Source organism: Manacus candei, unplaced genomic scaffold, assembly GCF_025592945.1.
Source record: "Manacus candei isolate 608988 ecotype Guabito, Panama unplaced genomic scaffold, ASM2559294v1 h1tg000015l, whole genome shotgun sequence".
Lineage (NCBI taxonomy): Eukaryota > Metazoa > Chordata > Aves > Passeriformes > Pipridae > Manacus > Manacus candei.
Window position 1 is genome coordinate 24,012,680 of NW_026138063.1, and position 12,975 is coordinate 24,025,654.

General features: G+C 45.1%; 2 protein-coding genes and 1 long non-coding RNA gene across 6 annotated transcripts in view; 1 reads left to right on the plus strand and 2 right to left on the minus strand.

The window, feature by feature from the left end:
- Window positions 1-3,071, minus strand: part of WDR33 (WD repeat domain 33) — a 68,655-nt gene extending 65,584 nt beyond the window's left edge. The window contains exon 1 of one of the 3 annotated variants that reach the window (XM_051782333.1): window positions 2,923-3,071. The gene's annotated coding sequence lies outside the window, so the exon portion shown is untranslated. Of the gene's footprint in view, window positions 1-2,902 lie in introns of all 3 variants that reach the window. The other 2 variants (XM_051782330.1, XM_051782331.1) reach the window with 2 other exon arrangements.
- Window positions 3,072-4,129: 1,058 nt separating this feature from the next.
- Window positions 4,130-8,194, minus strand: POLR2D (RNA polymerase II subunit D). The gene is made up of 4 exons (XM_051781157.1): window positions 7,985-8,194; window positions 6,409-6,589; window positions 5,872-5,967; window positions 4,130-4,767 (listed from the first exon to the last, which is right to left on the minus strand). Exons 1-4 carry the CDS (start codon window positions 8,055-8,057, stop codon window positions 4,689-4,691), a joined length of 429 nt encoding a protein of 142 aa, XP_051637117.1. The 5' UTR covers window positions 8,058-8,194; the 3' UTR covers window positions 4,130-4,688.
- On the plus strand, window positions 8,050-12,960 carry LOC127468235 (uncharacterized). 2 transcript variants are annotated; one of them, XR_007903458.1, is made up of 3 exons: window positions 8,050-8,112; window positions 9,089-9,518; window positions 11,644-12,960. It is a non-coding gene; the product is annotated as an uncharacterized LOC127468235 (long non-coding RNA). The 2 variants fall into 2 exon arrangements; XR_007903457.1 differs by lacking the exon at window positions 8,050-8,112 and adding an exon at window positions 8,237-8,535.
- The last annotated feature ends 15 nt before the right edge of the window (window positions 12,961-12,975 follow it).

The following is a 12,975-nucleotide window of genomic DNA, read 5'->3' on the forward strand; positions in this document are numbered from 1 at the left end:
TGGTGCAGAGGTAGAACAGGAACAACATCAGTTGGCTTAGTTCCAAAGCATGAAATACTTTGGCCTCTGGTACCCCTCCATACCTGGAGAGTGCCTTACAAACTGTGACCATGACCACAAGCAACTCAGCAGGATCTGTACCAAAGAAGTGTCACATCACTGCCAGCAAAAGGAGTGTCACAACACAGGAGCTCACTTGCTCTCCTGGCACATACACACTTCACATCCTATTTCAAGCTGTACAACAGAATGACTGGTACACCCAGCCTGAGTGTGGAGAGCTGGTTAAACCAGAACTGACATCCTATGAAATGCTGAGTAGCTTTTTTAAATACTGGTGAGCAAGAACAAATTGCTGGAAAGTTTAGCACCACTTGGAAAACAAGGATGCTCCAAACTGAAGTAAAATTAATGTCAAAATACAAATGAAGACCTGTTAGCCATCAAAAACTCTACTTCTCTGCTCTTACTTCCAGAGATTCTCTATAAGAAGCAAAACCAAGGTTATCTTAAGGTTTCAATCTTCTGAAAGACCTTTACTGTATCCCCTCCACACCACCAAGCTCTAACAATGTTCAGCTCCACTGAGGCCTCCTCATTAACTACACCAACCAAACCAGCATCTCTGTATTTTTGCTTCGTATAAAGCTTCCAACAACAAAATGATACAATACCAGGAATGAAAATACAGCAAATAAAGAACAAATTCTGTAAAAATCACAAACACACTGCAGACAGCTTTCAGCTTGTTTTTACAATTTCCTGCACAGAGATAGGGGTCGTTTTCTAAACTATGGCCTACACCTGAGCAAGTCTAAAATGATTTTCATTCCCAGCATTAGTGAACCAACTACTGAAACTCCCTATATATCATCAACCTCAAGCCTTAGCAGATGGACAAAGTGAAATATTTTGCATGGAATCATCTCAATACAAAGTTAAACTGTGTTTCTTCCATACTGCAACTCAATCCAATGTTTTCTCCAAGATTTTTTTTCAGGTGACTCAGAAGACTTGGACATTTGTTAGAGATGAGAACAAAACAAGAGATTTCTTATTCCCTCCTCAGATCAGGGCCTCTCTGCTGCAGCAAATGAATGCATTCCTCATACCTCTATCTCAAGCACAATTTAGGATTACTGAGCTTTTACTTCTTGTGCTGATAACAGGAAATGCAAAACTGATGAGAAATTTTCAATTCCAATAGTCCAAACAGTCTAATGTTTATAGCTGCAAGGATTCAATGGAAGATGAACACTTCAGGCAACAGGGAAAGACTGTAACTGTAGTGACTGACTTTTAAATTAAAAGGTTTTAGCAAGTCTAGGAGTATTAAACATTCACTAGCTACTCACATCTAACATTCTCTGCAGCTCAAAGGGTTTTTTTCCCCCATCTTTCAATATTTTCATTTGTTTTCAGTATCCACATTTTCAGATCTTCCCATTTGAACTACTACAGCACAACTGAACAAGTTGTTAAGAACCAGAATTTTCAGAAATGTGTGATGATTATATATTCTTATAGTAAGATGATGGCAGAATATTGCAGCAAACTGCTGATTATTGAGTCAGTTTACTTGATAAAGAATTCAGGAGGAGGGAACCCCAAAGTATTTTGGCACAACACTTTGCATACAATAAACTCTCTGACACGTAGTGTCACCTCTCTTAAAGGAAGGATAAACCAGTTTGAGTTAAGAAAAGCATAGAAGAATAAACATCTGCTGCAAGGAGAAGGATAAGGGACTGTTGTCTACAAAGAAAATCAGATTCTCAAACAGTACCCAGAAACTGCAAGCAAAGATGTGATGAGATACAAGACTTGTAAAGCACAAAATTACTTACCTATTCTATCAGACAAGCAGATGTGCCTAAGCAAATGCCAATATCTCAAAATACTGCATTTGAGACCACATGGCTCATAACAAAGAAGCTAACAGTTAGCAAGAGAGAAATAACACCCATCTCTAAGAAGGCACGAAGTTTAATGAGTTCTCTCCAAGGGAAAAAACACTGAAGTATTTTTTCAAGTTTAACAGGTCCCCTAGGTTTGCTACCCATGCCGTGACCACAGGCTGGTGAGTCTCAACCAGTGGAATGTGACACCACATGGTCATTAAACCCTCCCACCCTGCCTGCAAGAGCAAGTGCCTGCTGCACACGGCTGTCTTATTATATGGCAAGGAACATATTTTAACAGCATTATACAGTGGAAAATGTGAGCAACAGTACTTTCAGAACCCGTAAGAAAAGCCAAGATCTATGAACGTATTGCCTTCCCATCCTTCTACCAATGTTTATCGGCTCCCAGCACTAAGACCGCCCTTTATTGGGAAATGCAGTTATCTCACCTGGCATCTGAGAAGCTCAAATACTAGCAAGTCTGTAACTGTTTCTTTTCTCTCCTTAATACAGAGAGAACCCCTCTTGCGAAGGACTGCATAAATAGAAAATGTGATGTGATGTATCTAACAGGGCCCGTAATGGCCAGGGTTTCCCCAGCCCTATCGTCAAGCAGCCACAACCCGGTCTCCACTCAGACCCAAAGCAGAGGAAAGAGTAACATAAAAAAAAAATATTAAAAAGTAGAAAAGGGCAGGACTGATAGTCGGGCGAGGCCGCCACCAGACACCTGTGCGGCAGGCGGGACGGGGGCCCTACCGTCCGCTCCCTGCCCCGGCCCTCGAGCAACCGCACCCCGGGGCCCGGCTGCGCCGCTGGGCCTGCGCTCGGCTCACGCCGCTCCCCGGGGCGTCCCACCCCGGGCATCCGCTGTTCCGGCCGGCGGCCCCCGCCCTGCCCCGGCCGCGCCGGTCCTGGGCCGCGGCCTAAAGATGGCGGAGGCGGCCGCGCTTCCCGGGGCTGCTCACCCGCCCCGCCCAGCACCGAGCCGCACTCACGCCCAGCCGGCCTCTCGTACCGGGACTCCGCGCCCCGCCGCCGCCTCGCCGCCCGCCTCGTCCTCCCGGCCCCGGCAGCGCCGCCGCCTCACGATCCGCGGCCGCAGCCGCCCGCCATCTTCCCTCCGCCTCCCCCGCCGCCAGCGCCCGCGCGGCGCACGCGCCCCGCGTCGGTGCGCACGCGCGCTATGTCGGGGCGCGCGGGGCAGGGGCGGGGCGGTGGCAGCGCCCCCCGGCGGGGGCACGACAGGCACGGCGGCCCCGCGCATGCGCAGAGAGGCGGGGCGCGGTCGTGAATGCCCCCCGCGGGCGCCTCAATTACGGGGCGGGGCCGCGCGCATGCGCAGGGGGGCCGCGGGGGCGGAGGGCGGTCGGTCGGTGCCGTCAGTTCTCCCTCTGGGTCCCAGCTGTGCGCTGCCCCTGCTCGCCAAACACCGGACACGGCACAGATACCTTTGGAACGGGCTGCCCAGGGAGCTGGCCGAGTCGCCACCTCTGGAGGTGCTTAAGGAAAGACTGGATGTGGCACTCAGTGCCTTGGTCTAGTTGTGGTGGTGTTCAGTCATAGGTTGGACTCCATGGTCTCAGGGGTCTTTCCCAACCTAACTTATTCAGTCATTCCCTTCTCCTCTGTCCCCATTATTGGGTTTCAAACCACAACATCATCACAAATAGTGTCTTAACACACCTGTATTCCTCTCTGTCCCAGATATTCTTTCCTGCGAAATTTTCCTTCTTCCAGGTATGGTGGTAAAATTGTAAGATTTGAGAGGGCTGGCTAAGAAGCTCACCCTAACTAAAAGAACATTCATTTCAACGAAAAGGTAACAATCTGTGAATCTACCAGCTGCTGAGCTGTGACAACAGGGGGTGTGCTGCTCCCACAGGCTGCACCATGAGCCATCCCTCCATGGTTTGGTTCCTTCTCAGAATTAAGGCAGTTGGCAAACTACTTCAGGAGTCCATCCCTCCAGGGGTGGATACTTGGCTTTGTTAACATCAGAATTATGGGTTAACTCTTTAATTTCTGTAACAAGTGGGTGTCTGCAATCACCTGGCAGACAGGGACATGCTGCCCAGATGTTCTCTCGCTGTGATCATAGTTAATACCACCTCTGTCTGATCTGCCCTAGATTGTAACTGTGTTATAAAATGCTTGGAGATCCCAGATCTCCAGGATCTATTTGTCAAAAAGATCCTCATTAACAAAATCCTAATATGTACCTAATGTTTATAAACCATACAACTTTAATGAAAAATATATTTTAATTTACACCGAACAATAGAAAATTATTGAAGCTGTAAAAATTCACTGTCCTAATCAAACAATAAAATGATGCCAAACAAACAAAAAAAACACCACAGAAATCGATGCTGCCCATGACTGAATCTTCTGAGCTCCAAGAATAAGTTTCTCTGTCTCTTTTAGAAATTCAAAAAAAAATCCGAAATTACATCAATATTTCTGCTAAAAACCAGAAACATGGTGAAAATTTACAAACTGAGGAGACGGTTTGGGGAAGAAACAAATATTTGAGCCACTGGGAAAAGGCTTTTCGGGTTCTTTGGCTCTCACAATACAGGAGCCCTTGCCAATATACACATGGAACAAACCAAAAGGACGATGCTGATCTCCAGTGTCAATGCACCTGTGATGACACAGCACTGAAGCACCCTATGTCCACGACTTCCCTCACTCAGCCAGGAGCTCAGCTGGTCCAGAGGGCTGAGAAACAGTCAAATTCCCCAGGTTTTTGCGTTCAGATAAAGGGGTTGAGGGTTAACCTTAATATTGGAAGCTGCGTTTAGTCTGAATGTCATCGAGAATCTGCTGCAATTCTTCATCTTCAAAGCGGCCCTCCAGGCTGCAAGGTAAGAACCACGAGGAGACATTAAAGCTTTCAGAAATAACCTCCCCCCAGGTTCATTTCAGTCGTAGTTCCCTCCCATCAGTCTCAACGTGCCATCGCCCACCTGTACGTAACCACCAGGAACCATCTGTAAGGTTACTGCACAAAGAACAATCTAACCCCTATGCAGTGTCTCCTCTTCTCATGACAAAACTCTGTCCTTCCCAGAATTTTCTGCTCAATAACTTCTAAATGTGTTATCAAAAAGGCAAGGTAGGTGCAGGTTTATGCAGACCTCTAAACTAAGACCATGAAGCTGCCTGCTCGTAAGCTACGAAATCTTAACATAGAATCAGAGAATGGTTTGGGATGGAAGGGACCTTAAAGTTCACCTCATTCCACCTCCCTGCCACAGCAGGGACACCTTCCACTAGCCCAGGTTGCTCCAAGCCCTGTCCAACCTGGCCTTGAATACTTCCAGGGATGGGGCAGCCACAGCTTCTCTGGCAATCCATGCCAGGGCCTCACCACCCCCATAGGGAAGAATTTTTTCCTAATCTCTAATCTGAACCTAATCTTTTTCAGTTTGAAGCTGTTCCCCCTTGTCCTGTCAGTACCTGCTCTTGTAAAAAGTCTCTCTTTGTCTTTCTTGTAGGCTCCCTTTAGGTACTGGGAGACCAAAATTAGGTCATCCCAAAGCCTTCTCTTTTATATAATGGCATATAAGGAAGAAACTGTGATTTAGATGAATGTTTAGTTCCCTCCTCTATCTCAGGTCATGAGGTAACAAATCAAGACATGAAGAAGTTACTGCTTCCACATACCTTATCCACAAAACAGTTCATTTGCTCCAACAGCAAAAATCTCCAACAAACACAAACACAGCCAGCTAAGAACCCCAGTTTAAACTGTTTACACTTAATCCAGTAAAAGTTGTCAGGAATGCATTAGGGACATGCACAAATGGTGCCTCACTGTCAGATCAATGGGCAGGGAAGACCAAGATCAAATGTTCTTACATCACCAGAGCTGGATTGACACGACAGCACCTGCCCACAGCTGGCTTTAGATCACAGGGAAGCATAAAGCAGTCTCTGTACAATATGTTTAAGTGCTCACCTTGGAATCAGAGCTTTGGCTTCCTCAGCTGTCTCAGGACACAAGTTAGCCAAACATGCCAATTCAAACTTATGGAGCTTTTTCTGGAGCAGCAAACTGTAAGAAAGACAACAACTTGGTGAAATTACAAAACAGAAATATAAAAGGGCATAAACTAAACCAAATGGATATCTTTTTTCACACCGCTTTTGGCACTGAAGTTAGGAGGAAATACTCATTATATAATTGCATAGAGGAATAAAAAAAGTCCCATCTGCTAAATCCACTTACCCTGAATTACGCTGCAAAGTCTAGAAAATCCTCCCATTTAATGCAGTCAGCTATCACTGAAATACTGAAAACAAAGCAGTTCACAAGGCTTAACCTGGACAAAATACAACCTACCGTCAAGAATTATGATCAGATTTCCTGCCTCTTCAGAAAGAATTAAAGAACAGAGCAGGAAACACCACTAAACTGTACTTTCATAAAGCAGCATCAACATTATTCACAGATCAGATTCCCCAGTAAGTGTTATTCCCTGTCTTTCCCGCTCACCTGCGCACGCTGGCGATGGTTTCCCGGTTTTTAAAGCGGCTGAAGCGCGCTGTGTAATTCAAGGTTTTCATGAAGACTTCTGACAGCTCCTGCTCATCCTCTGCACTCTCGTTCTGCTGCTTACGATGCTCGAGCAGCATGTGCACCTCGGAGTTCAGAAGAGTTTCTGCAGTTTCAAACTCTGCAGTCAAATGAGAGAACGCCAGCAGCACAGATGAAAAGGAGAATTACAGAAATTTTGCACAAAAATCCAGCTCTGGGCAACAAAGAAGTGAACAACGTGTTTTATGGCAGTTGTGCCATGATTTTTCACAGTTTTGCAGTATGTTTTCCTCACCCTTTTTTGGCAGAACTTAAGGAATGCATGAAATGCCTCAGAAAAAAAAATTTAGAAGCGATGCCTGTGGCCTTCAGAAACCTCTGATTTATTGAAATAAATACAGATTTTTGAGTATTATAAGTAAACGAAACCTTTTTTAAAATGTTAATTGACCTACTCCAATTTTATTATCAGAAAAAAACTTTTAACCAACCTTTACAGATTCCCCCCCCCCTTTTTAACCAGCTTTGTTTTCATTCATCATCACCATAACCACTATATTCGTTCCAATAATAACAAGGTCTTTCAATATCAGCAGTATGAGCTGTTCAAAAGCAGCAGTGTCAAAGGCTGCATCCCAGGGTGCAGATACAGGGCAGTGCTAGAAAAGGACTGGTAAACCATATTTTGCATTGAGCAGTAAGTTAGCTTAGGCTGAACATGAGTAGGCTATAGATTTTAGTATTCAAGAACACAAAAAAACCCAGTCTTTCAGGGCTACACTTTTGTTCATAACTCAAAAATGCAGCACAGTGCCCATTTTTCTTTTTTTTTTTTTTTCCTTTTCTTTTCCAGGGTGGCTTGGAGGTGTAAATACACCTCTGGAATTTAAAATGAACAGTTTTCTGAAAAAAATACACAGATCGTGAGAGTCTGTGGTTACCAACTCTGTCTCTGGAAAGCTTGTGTCCTAAAGGCAACAGTATTCACAGAATCCCAGAATGGTTTGGTTTGGAAGGGACCTTAAAGTTCATCTCATTCCACCCCCTGCCATGGGCAGGGACACCTCCCACTAGCCCAGGTTGCTCCAAGGCCCGTCCAGCCTGGCCTTGAACACTTCCAGGGATGGGGCAGCCACAGCTTCTCTGGGCAACCTGTGCCAGGGCCTCGTCACCGTCACAAGAAGAATTCGTATGATGAGGAGCATCAGTGAAAAAGCACGGGTTATACCAAAATGCAGCGAGCTTTTCACTGTAGCCTGATAGGAATTTAGTTTTTTTTTTTAATCCTGTACATACACACAGTGGCCCACACAAGAACTGCCACATCCTAGCAACCACGAGGTCCTTAAACGTATATAAATGATTTATTATCACGCTTTTCAAGACTCGGGGCTCTGTACCCGGTGGAGGAGAGTCAGGGGCGTTGAGCAGCGCTCCCGTCCCACCGAGCTGCCCGGCCAGGCCCGTTCCCTCACAGGAGGCCGCCGCCAGCTCCGACCCCCGCCCGGCCCGGCGCCCCGACCCCCGCCCGCACCTTTGGGGAAGACGAGCTGCGAGGCGTCCTCCTCCACGTCCGCCGCCCGCGGGTCGCTGCCGCCCGCCGCCATCGCCGGAAACCCGCAGCGGAAGGGCCGCTCCGCCGGGGAAGGGCGGCCCTGCCGAGTGAGGGGCGGGCGGGGGCCGGTTCTCTACGGCGTGAGGGGCGAGTGGAGGCCGGTTCTCCGCGGGGTGAGGGGCGGGAGGAGGCCGGTTCTCTACGGTGTGAGGGGCGGGAGGAGGCCGGTTCTCCCCGTGTGAGGGGCGGGCGGGGGCCGGTTCTCCGCGGGGCGAGGGGCGGGCGGAGGCCGGTGCTCCACGGTGTGAGGGGCGGCTCCGCCCGTCTGAGGGGCAGCGTGTGGCTTTGCCCGGTACGAGGGGCGGGCGGAGGCCGGTTCTCCCCGCTGTGAGGGGCCGAGGGTCCGTTCTGCCCCGAGCGCTGCCGAATAGAGAAAAGCGGAGTTGCCGCTGTGGAGAACCGAGGGGAAACAGCGAGGACAGGGCGCCTAAGCAGCGCCCCCCCCTTCCCCCAGGAAGCAGCCCTCAGAGGTGTGTTTAAACTCGCTTAGCAATGAGCTCCTCTCAGAGAGGGAAAGAGCTGGGGTGCTGAGCGTTGTTTATGTGAACACGGGGCAAATAGCTGTGGCAGACGAAGACATCATCGGACCAAGACTCTACAGCTCCCTGACAGGAGGTTGTAGCCGGGTGGGGATCGACTGCTTCTCCCAGGCAGCCACGGACAGGATGAGGGGACGTGGTCTTAAGCTGCGCCAGGATAGGAGGTTTAGGTTGGACATTGGGAAGAAATTCCTCACAGAAGGATGATTAGGCATTGGAATGGGCTGCCCAGGGAGGTGGTGGGGTCACTGTCCCTGGAGGTGTTTAAGGACAGCCCCAGTGCCATGGTCTAGGTGACACGGTGTTCGGATACAGGTCGGACTCGATGATCACAAAGGTCTTTTCCAACCCAATCGATTCTGTGATCATGAGCCCAGAATCTTCAAGGCACATACCAGGGCCCGAGGGATGTGGAGGAACACTGAGGGAAACAGTGCTTGTCCTTTGCATGAGCAAACCCTTCTCCTTCTGCTCTGTCCTTTAGGAAATAACCAAAGAGCTCAGAACTGCTCTGGTCCCCCTCCCCAGACTGCACAGCAGCACCCATTTGCCCAGGAGCACCCGAGGGCACCAAGGCAGCAGAGGCATCTTCACGTCAGTAGATCAGTGAGCTACAGCTTGCTCTGTTTTGCCACCAGAACATCCTCCAGCTAGACAGCAAAGCCCAACCTTAGGAAAACTGTGACTGTCTGTGCCAGAATTTCTTTCTAGCTCACTGTGATTAATAGACCTCGGTCTATAATGAACGAGTATTGATATCAGAACACACTTCCTAAGGAAGGTGCTTTTTCAGACTATCCAGAAGCAATCTACAGACCCCTAAAAGTTATAGGCAGGCTGAAAATGGAGATAGTTCTCCCAACACTGCCAACAAAATAACTTATGGAGTAGTGTTTTCCCTGGAGACCTCACATGTAAGTGCCTAACCAGTCTAAGACTCTTAAAGTAATCATCTTATCAGCCCTTACTATGTCATGCTGCGCCCCTAAAGAAAGGCAAAAATAGACTGTTGGAGGATTTATGATGAAACCACTCCTGTTCTCCTGAACTGCATCTGTGCCTGGGTGAACCGCTGGGAAAAGGAATGCATTAAAAATAAACTATAGGAATATGAAGAGGTCAAATAATAGATTTCTAATATTTGTTATCTGGATAATGAGCATAGCAGAGAAACTGAATGGAAAGTAATTTGCTAAGTGGTACAAGCAGAAAGACATCCAGTAAGAAATGGAATGGAAATATCTCAGGGAACATCTGGCAAATTAAACAATTTCAATTAGGTTTACAAGAAAGCAAGGAAATCCATGCCAGATTGACCAGAGAAGCATTTAACATCATTTGGAATCCTGACTCAAATAACCCATCAACTCAGAACATCATGATTCTCAGAGCAGTAGGTAGCTCACTGAGGTTTAAGTTACTAATTTCCCTGTTGGGTTTTCCCCCAGGGATCCATCCTACTCAAATATACAAAAACTAAATCAAGAGAGCCAGATTCTTGCAAGAGTTTATAGATACAGTTTAAGAGGCTATCATAAAAGATTAAGTCCATTATCACTGATGTGTTTTGTTTTTTAAGAATTTTAAAAAAATGAAATTATAAATTCCACAGGAAGTATTGTTCAGCTGCTGCAACAAACCAAACATAGCAGAGTGCCTGACTTTTTTGTTATTTTTAAAATGCTCTGGCTTTTTCCTCACTAATAATGACTGTTTCAGCATTTGTCAACAAAATACACATAGAAAAGGAAGATGAGCTTGATTAAAATAAAGACTATAGGAACTTTTGAGCAGCTTTAGTGGTCACATCCTAAATTAAGCTGATTAAAAAAAAAAAAAGACTACTTGGCCAAATGTAATTTATCATGAATAGAGCCTCTACTATTCCATATTCCAGGGCCAAAAGCATTGATCCTTGCTGGAGACATGTTATTAGGTAGCAGATTGTTAGACAGACCTATTATGGTAATTTCTACGTTGCTATAGTTTAAACACAGAGCCTGTAAACACTAATTGCAGCTCCACAGATCTAACAAAATACTCAGCTAAATACCTCCATGTAATCAAATGTAGGAAGAGCTAATAACAAGGATATTCTATTATTAGCATAAACCTACTTTGTAATATGCTTTCCTTCTAATCCAGCAGCAGAAGAAATGTGATTTTCCTAGCAGTGTTTTAAGTTTTCAAACAGTAATTCCACATTTTCTGTGGAATGCCAGTGTGATCCTTGTGGAGACAACCACCCACTGAGAACACCATGTGCCACAATAGCCAGGATTGCACAAGACATGTGTGATTTTCATCTGTGTTCTTAAAGTATAACTCTTCAGGTTTAGGTTTTGCCTTTATTTTGCCTCCATTTAAAAGTATATCTCCAAAACCATAAGGAATGAACATGTATGAGCAAAGTAAAATTATATTAATATCCAGTAATAAAGTCACAGTAAGCCTCTGAATGCAAAACTGCATGATCTGTTCAGTTTTTAAATACATGTGTGACATCTAGACATACTATCAACTGGTTGTATCATGCATGATTTCTGCAAGGAATTAATCTGATTATAAGAGCAGCCTAGCTGACTACAGAAAAGAAAAAAAAATATGGTTCAATAATCTGGATATTGTTAATTTTGCAGAAGTATGTACTTGTTTTAGGGAACGTGGTAACAACACTATTCTGTGCTTTCTGAGTGATATCAAACAGACACACAGGTCATCTTTTCCTAGACCATGGGAAAACCAGCTTAGGAACTTTCCTATGGTACTGCTCTATGTACTGTCAGTATAAATATTGACTTATTGGGTCTCATGGGAAAGTTTTCATTTTTTTTCTGGTTTTCATTTTTGTCTTTAAGAAGTGGCATTTCTCAATCACAGGTAAAATAAAACTCTTTTTTTTTGTGTTTAGAATAAAAATGCTCAAGTATTCTTCATTTGAAGTGTCTTGTAGATACTCCTCCTAAGCTGCCTTTAATTTTGTTCTAGAAAGAAGTGAGTGCCAAATGAGTAATTAATTTTGTTTCTTATTTCAAACAGGAGTAACAACAGAAGAAAGTGTTTCCGGGAGAATTATCCTGGTTTATATTTAGCCTGGATTGACCTATTTCAGCGTGCAGTCATATGTACACCCTCCTACCTGGCCTCATCCTCCCTGGGAGCTGCTGAGTGAGTGTTCCTGTGGTCACAGAATGCAACATGCACGGAGGAACCTCTAATGAAAGACACCAGACAAAGATTTTATGTCTGACTGATTCAATAGGAAACCAAAAAAATCAAGTAAGGAAAAGCATATGACACAAAAATGTACAAAAAGTCAGTGTATTCCTGACAACAAAGCTGTCAGGAATATACCTGATAACTTCCCTGGACACATGGTGGCAGTGATATGGGTAACTTCAGAAATAAAAAGGAAATCCCCTGGAAATCACATCAGCCCCAGAGTCCTCCTCAGCCCCTCCTCACATTGCCTGGGGGATTTACTTCCTAGCCTGACTAGTACCAGCAGCATATTTTCTGAAAATAGATTTTTGCTTTGTAGTTGTGCTGAGGTCAATGAGCTTCTCAGGCATATTTAAGTCAAAACTTGGTCAAAACCAAACCCCTTGGTTTGGCTGGTGTTTACTTTGGGGGTTTATGACTGTTCATTGACAGCCAGGGCTGCCCTTCCCAAGAGCCACAAGCAGAAAATGTAGGATCTCCAACTATACATCTGCCACAGATAAAAAGTTAACAATAACCTGACAGGGTATGGAAAAAATCAGGTAAACCAGAGGCATAATTCAAAACTATTCCACAAATCAGTTAATCCTGTCCCAAAACAAACATTCAAATTGTAAGAATCCAGAAAGATGTAGGTGTTTCTTCTGAAATAATATTTTTAGATTAAGACTAATTTTTAGATTTTTTTAGACTAATTTTTTTAGATTAAGACTAGATTTTAAGACTACAGCCTCAGAGTACAGGCAATCTGTTCTCATTAGCTCCTTTTAGAAGACAAAACCCCAAAACCCAATTTTGATGGTTTCAGACATATTTAGAGTACTCTGTACATATGTGCTTTATACATGTCATGGCAAACCATCATGATAGAAAGTTACTGTCAAGCAAACATTATTTCAGGACACAAAGACACTGCTATGCCGTTATTAATGAAACATATTTAGTAGTTGGTTTTAATTTCCCTTCTATTTTAGCTTGCTTCCTTCTAGAGAGCCTGTCTGACTGTTTCTGTGCCTCCAGACAGCTGCCATCCCACTCTGGCAACCTCCCTGGTTTTGAACATTCAGACCTGTAATGTATTGTTTGTCTTTCTAGATGAGAATGATTTCATCTTATCCCCCACAAAGGCTGTGAGAACCCACATAAAGA

Coding starts and splice junctions, on each gene's coding strand:
- POLR2D (XM_051781157.1), bottom strand. CDS start 8,057: ATGGCGGCGGGCGGCAGCGACCCGCGGGCGGCGGACGTGGAGGAGGAC. Junction 6,590..7,984: donor GCAGCTCGTCTTCCCCAAAG/GTGCGGGCGGGG, acceptor ATTTGACTGCAG/AGTTTGAAACTGCAGAAACT. Junction 5,968..6,408: donor ACCATCGCCAGCGTGCGCAG/GTGAGCGGGAAA, acceptor TCTTTCTTACAG/TTTGCTGCTCCAGAAAAAGC.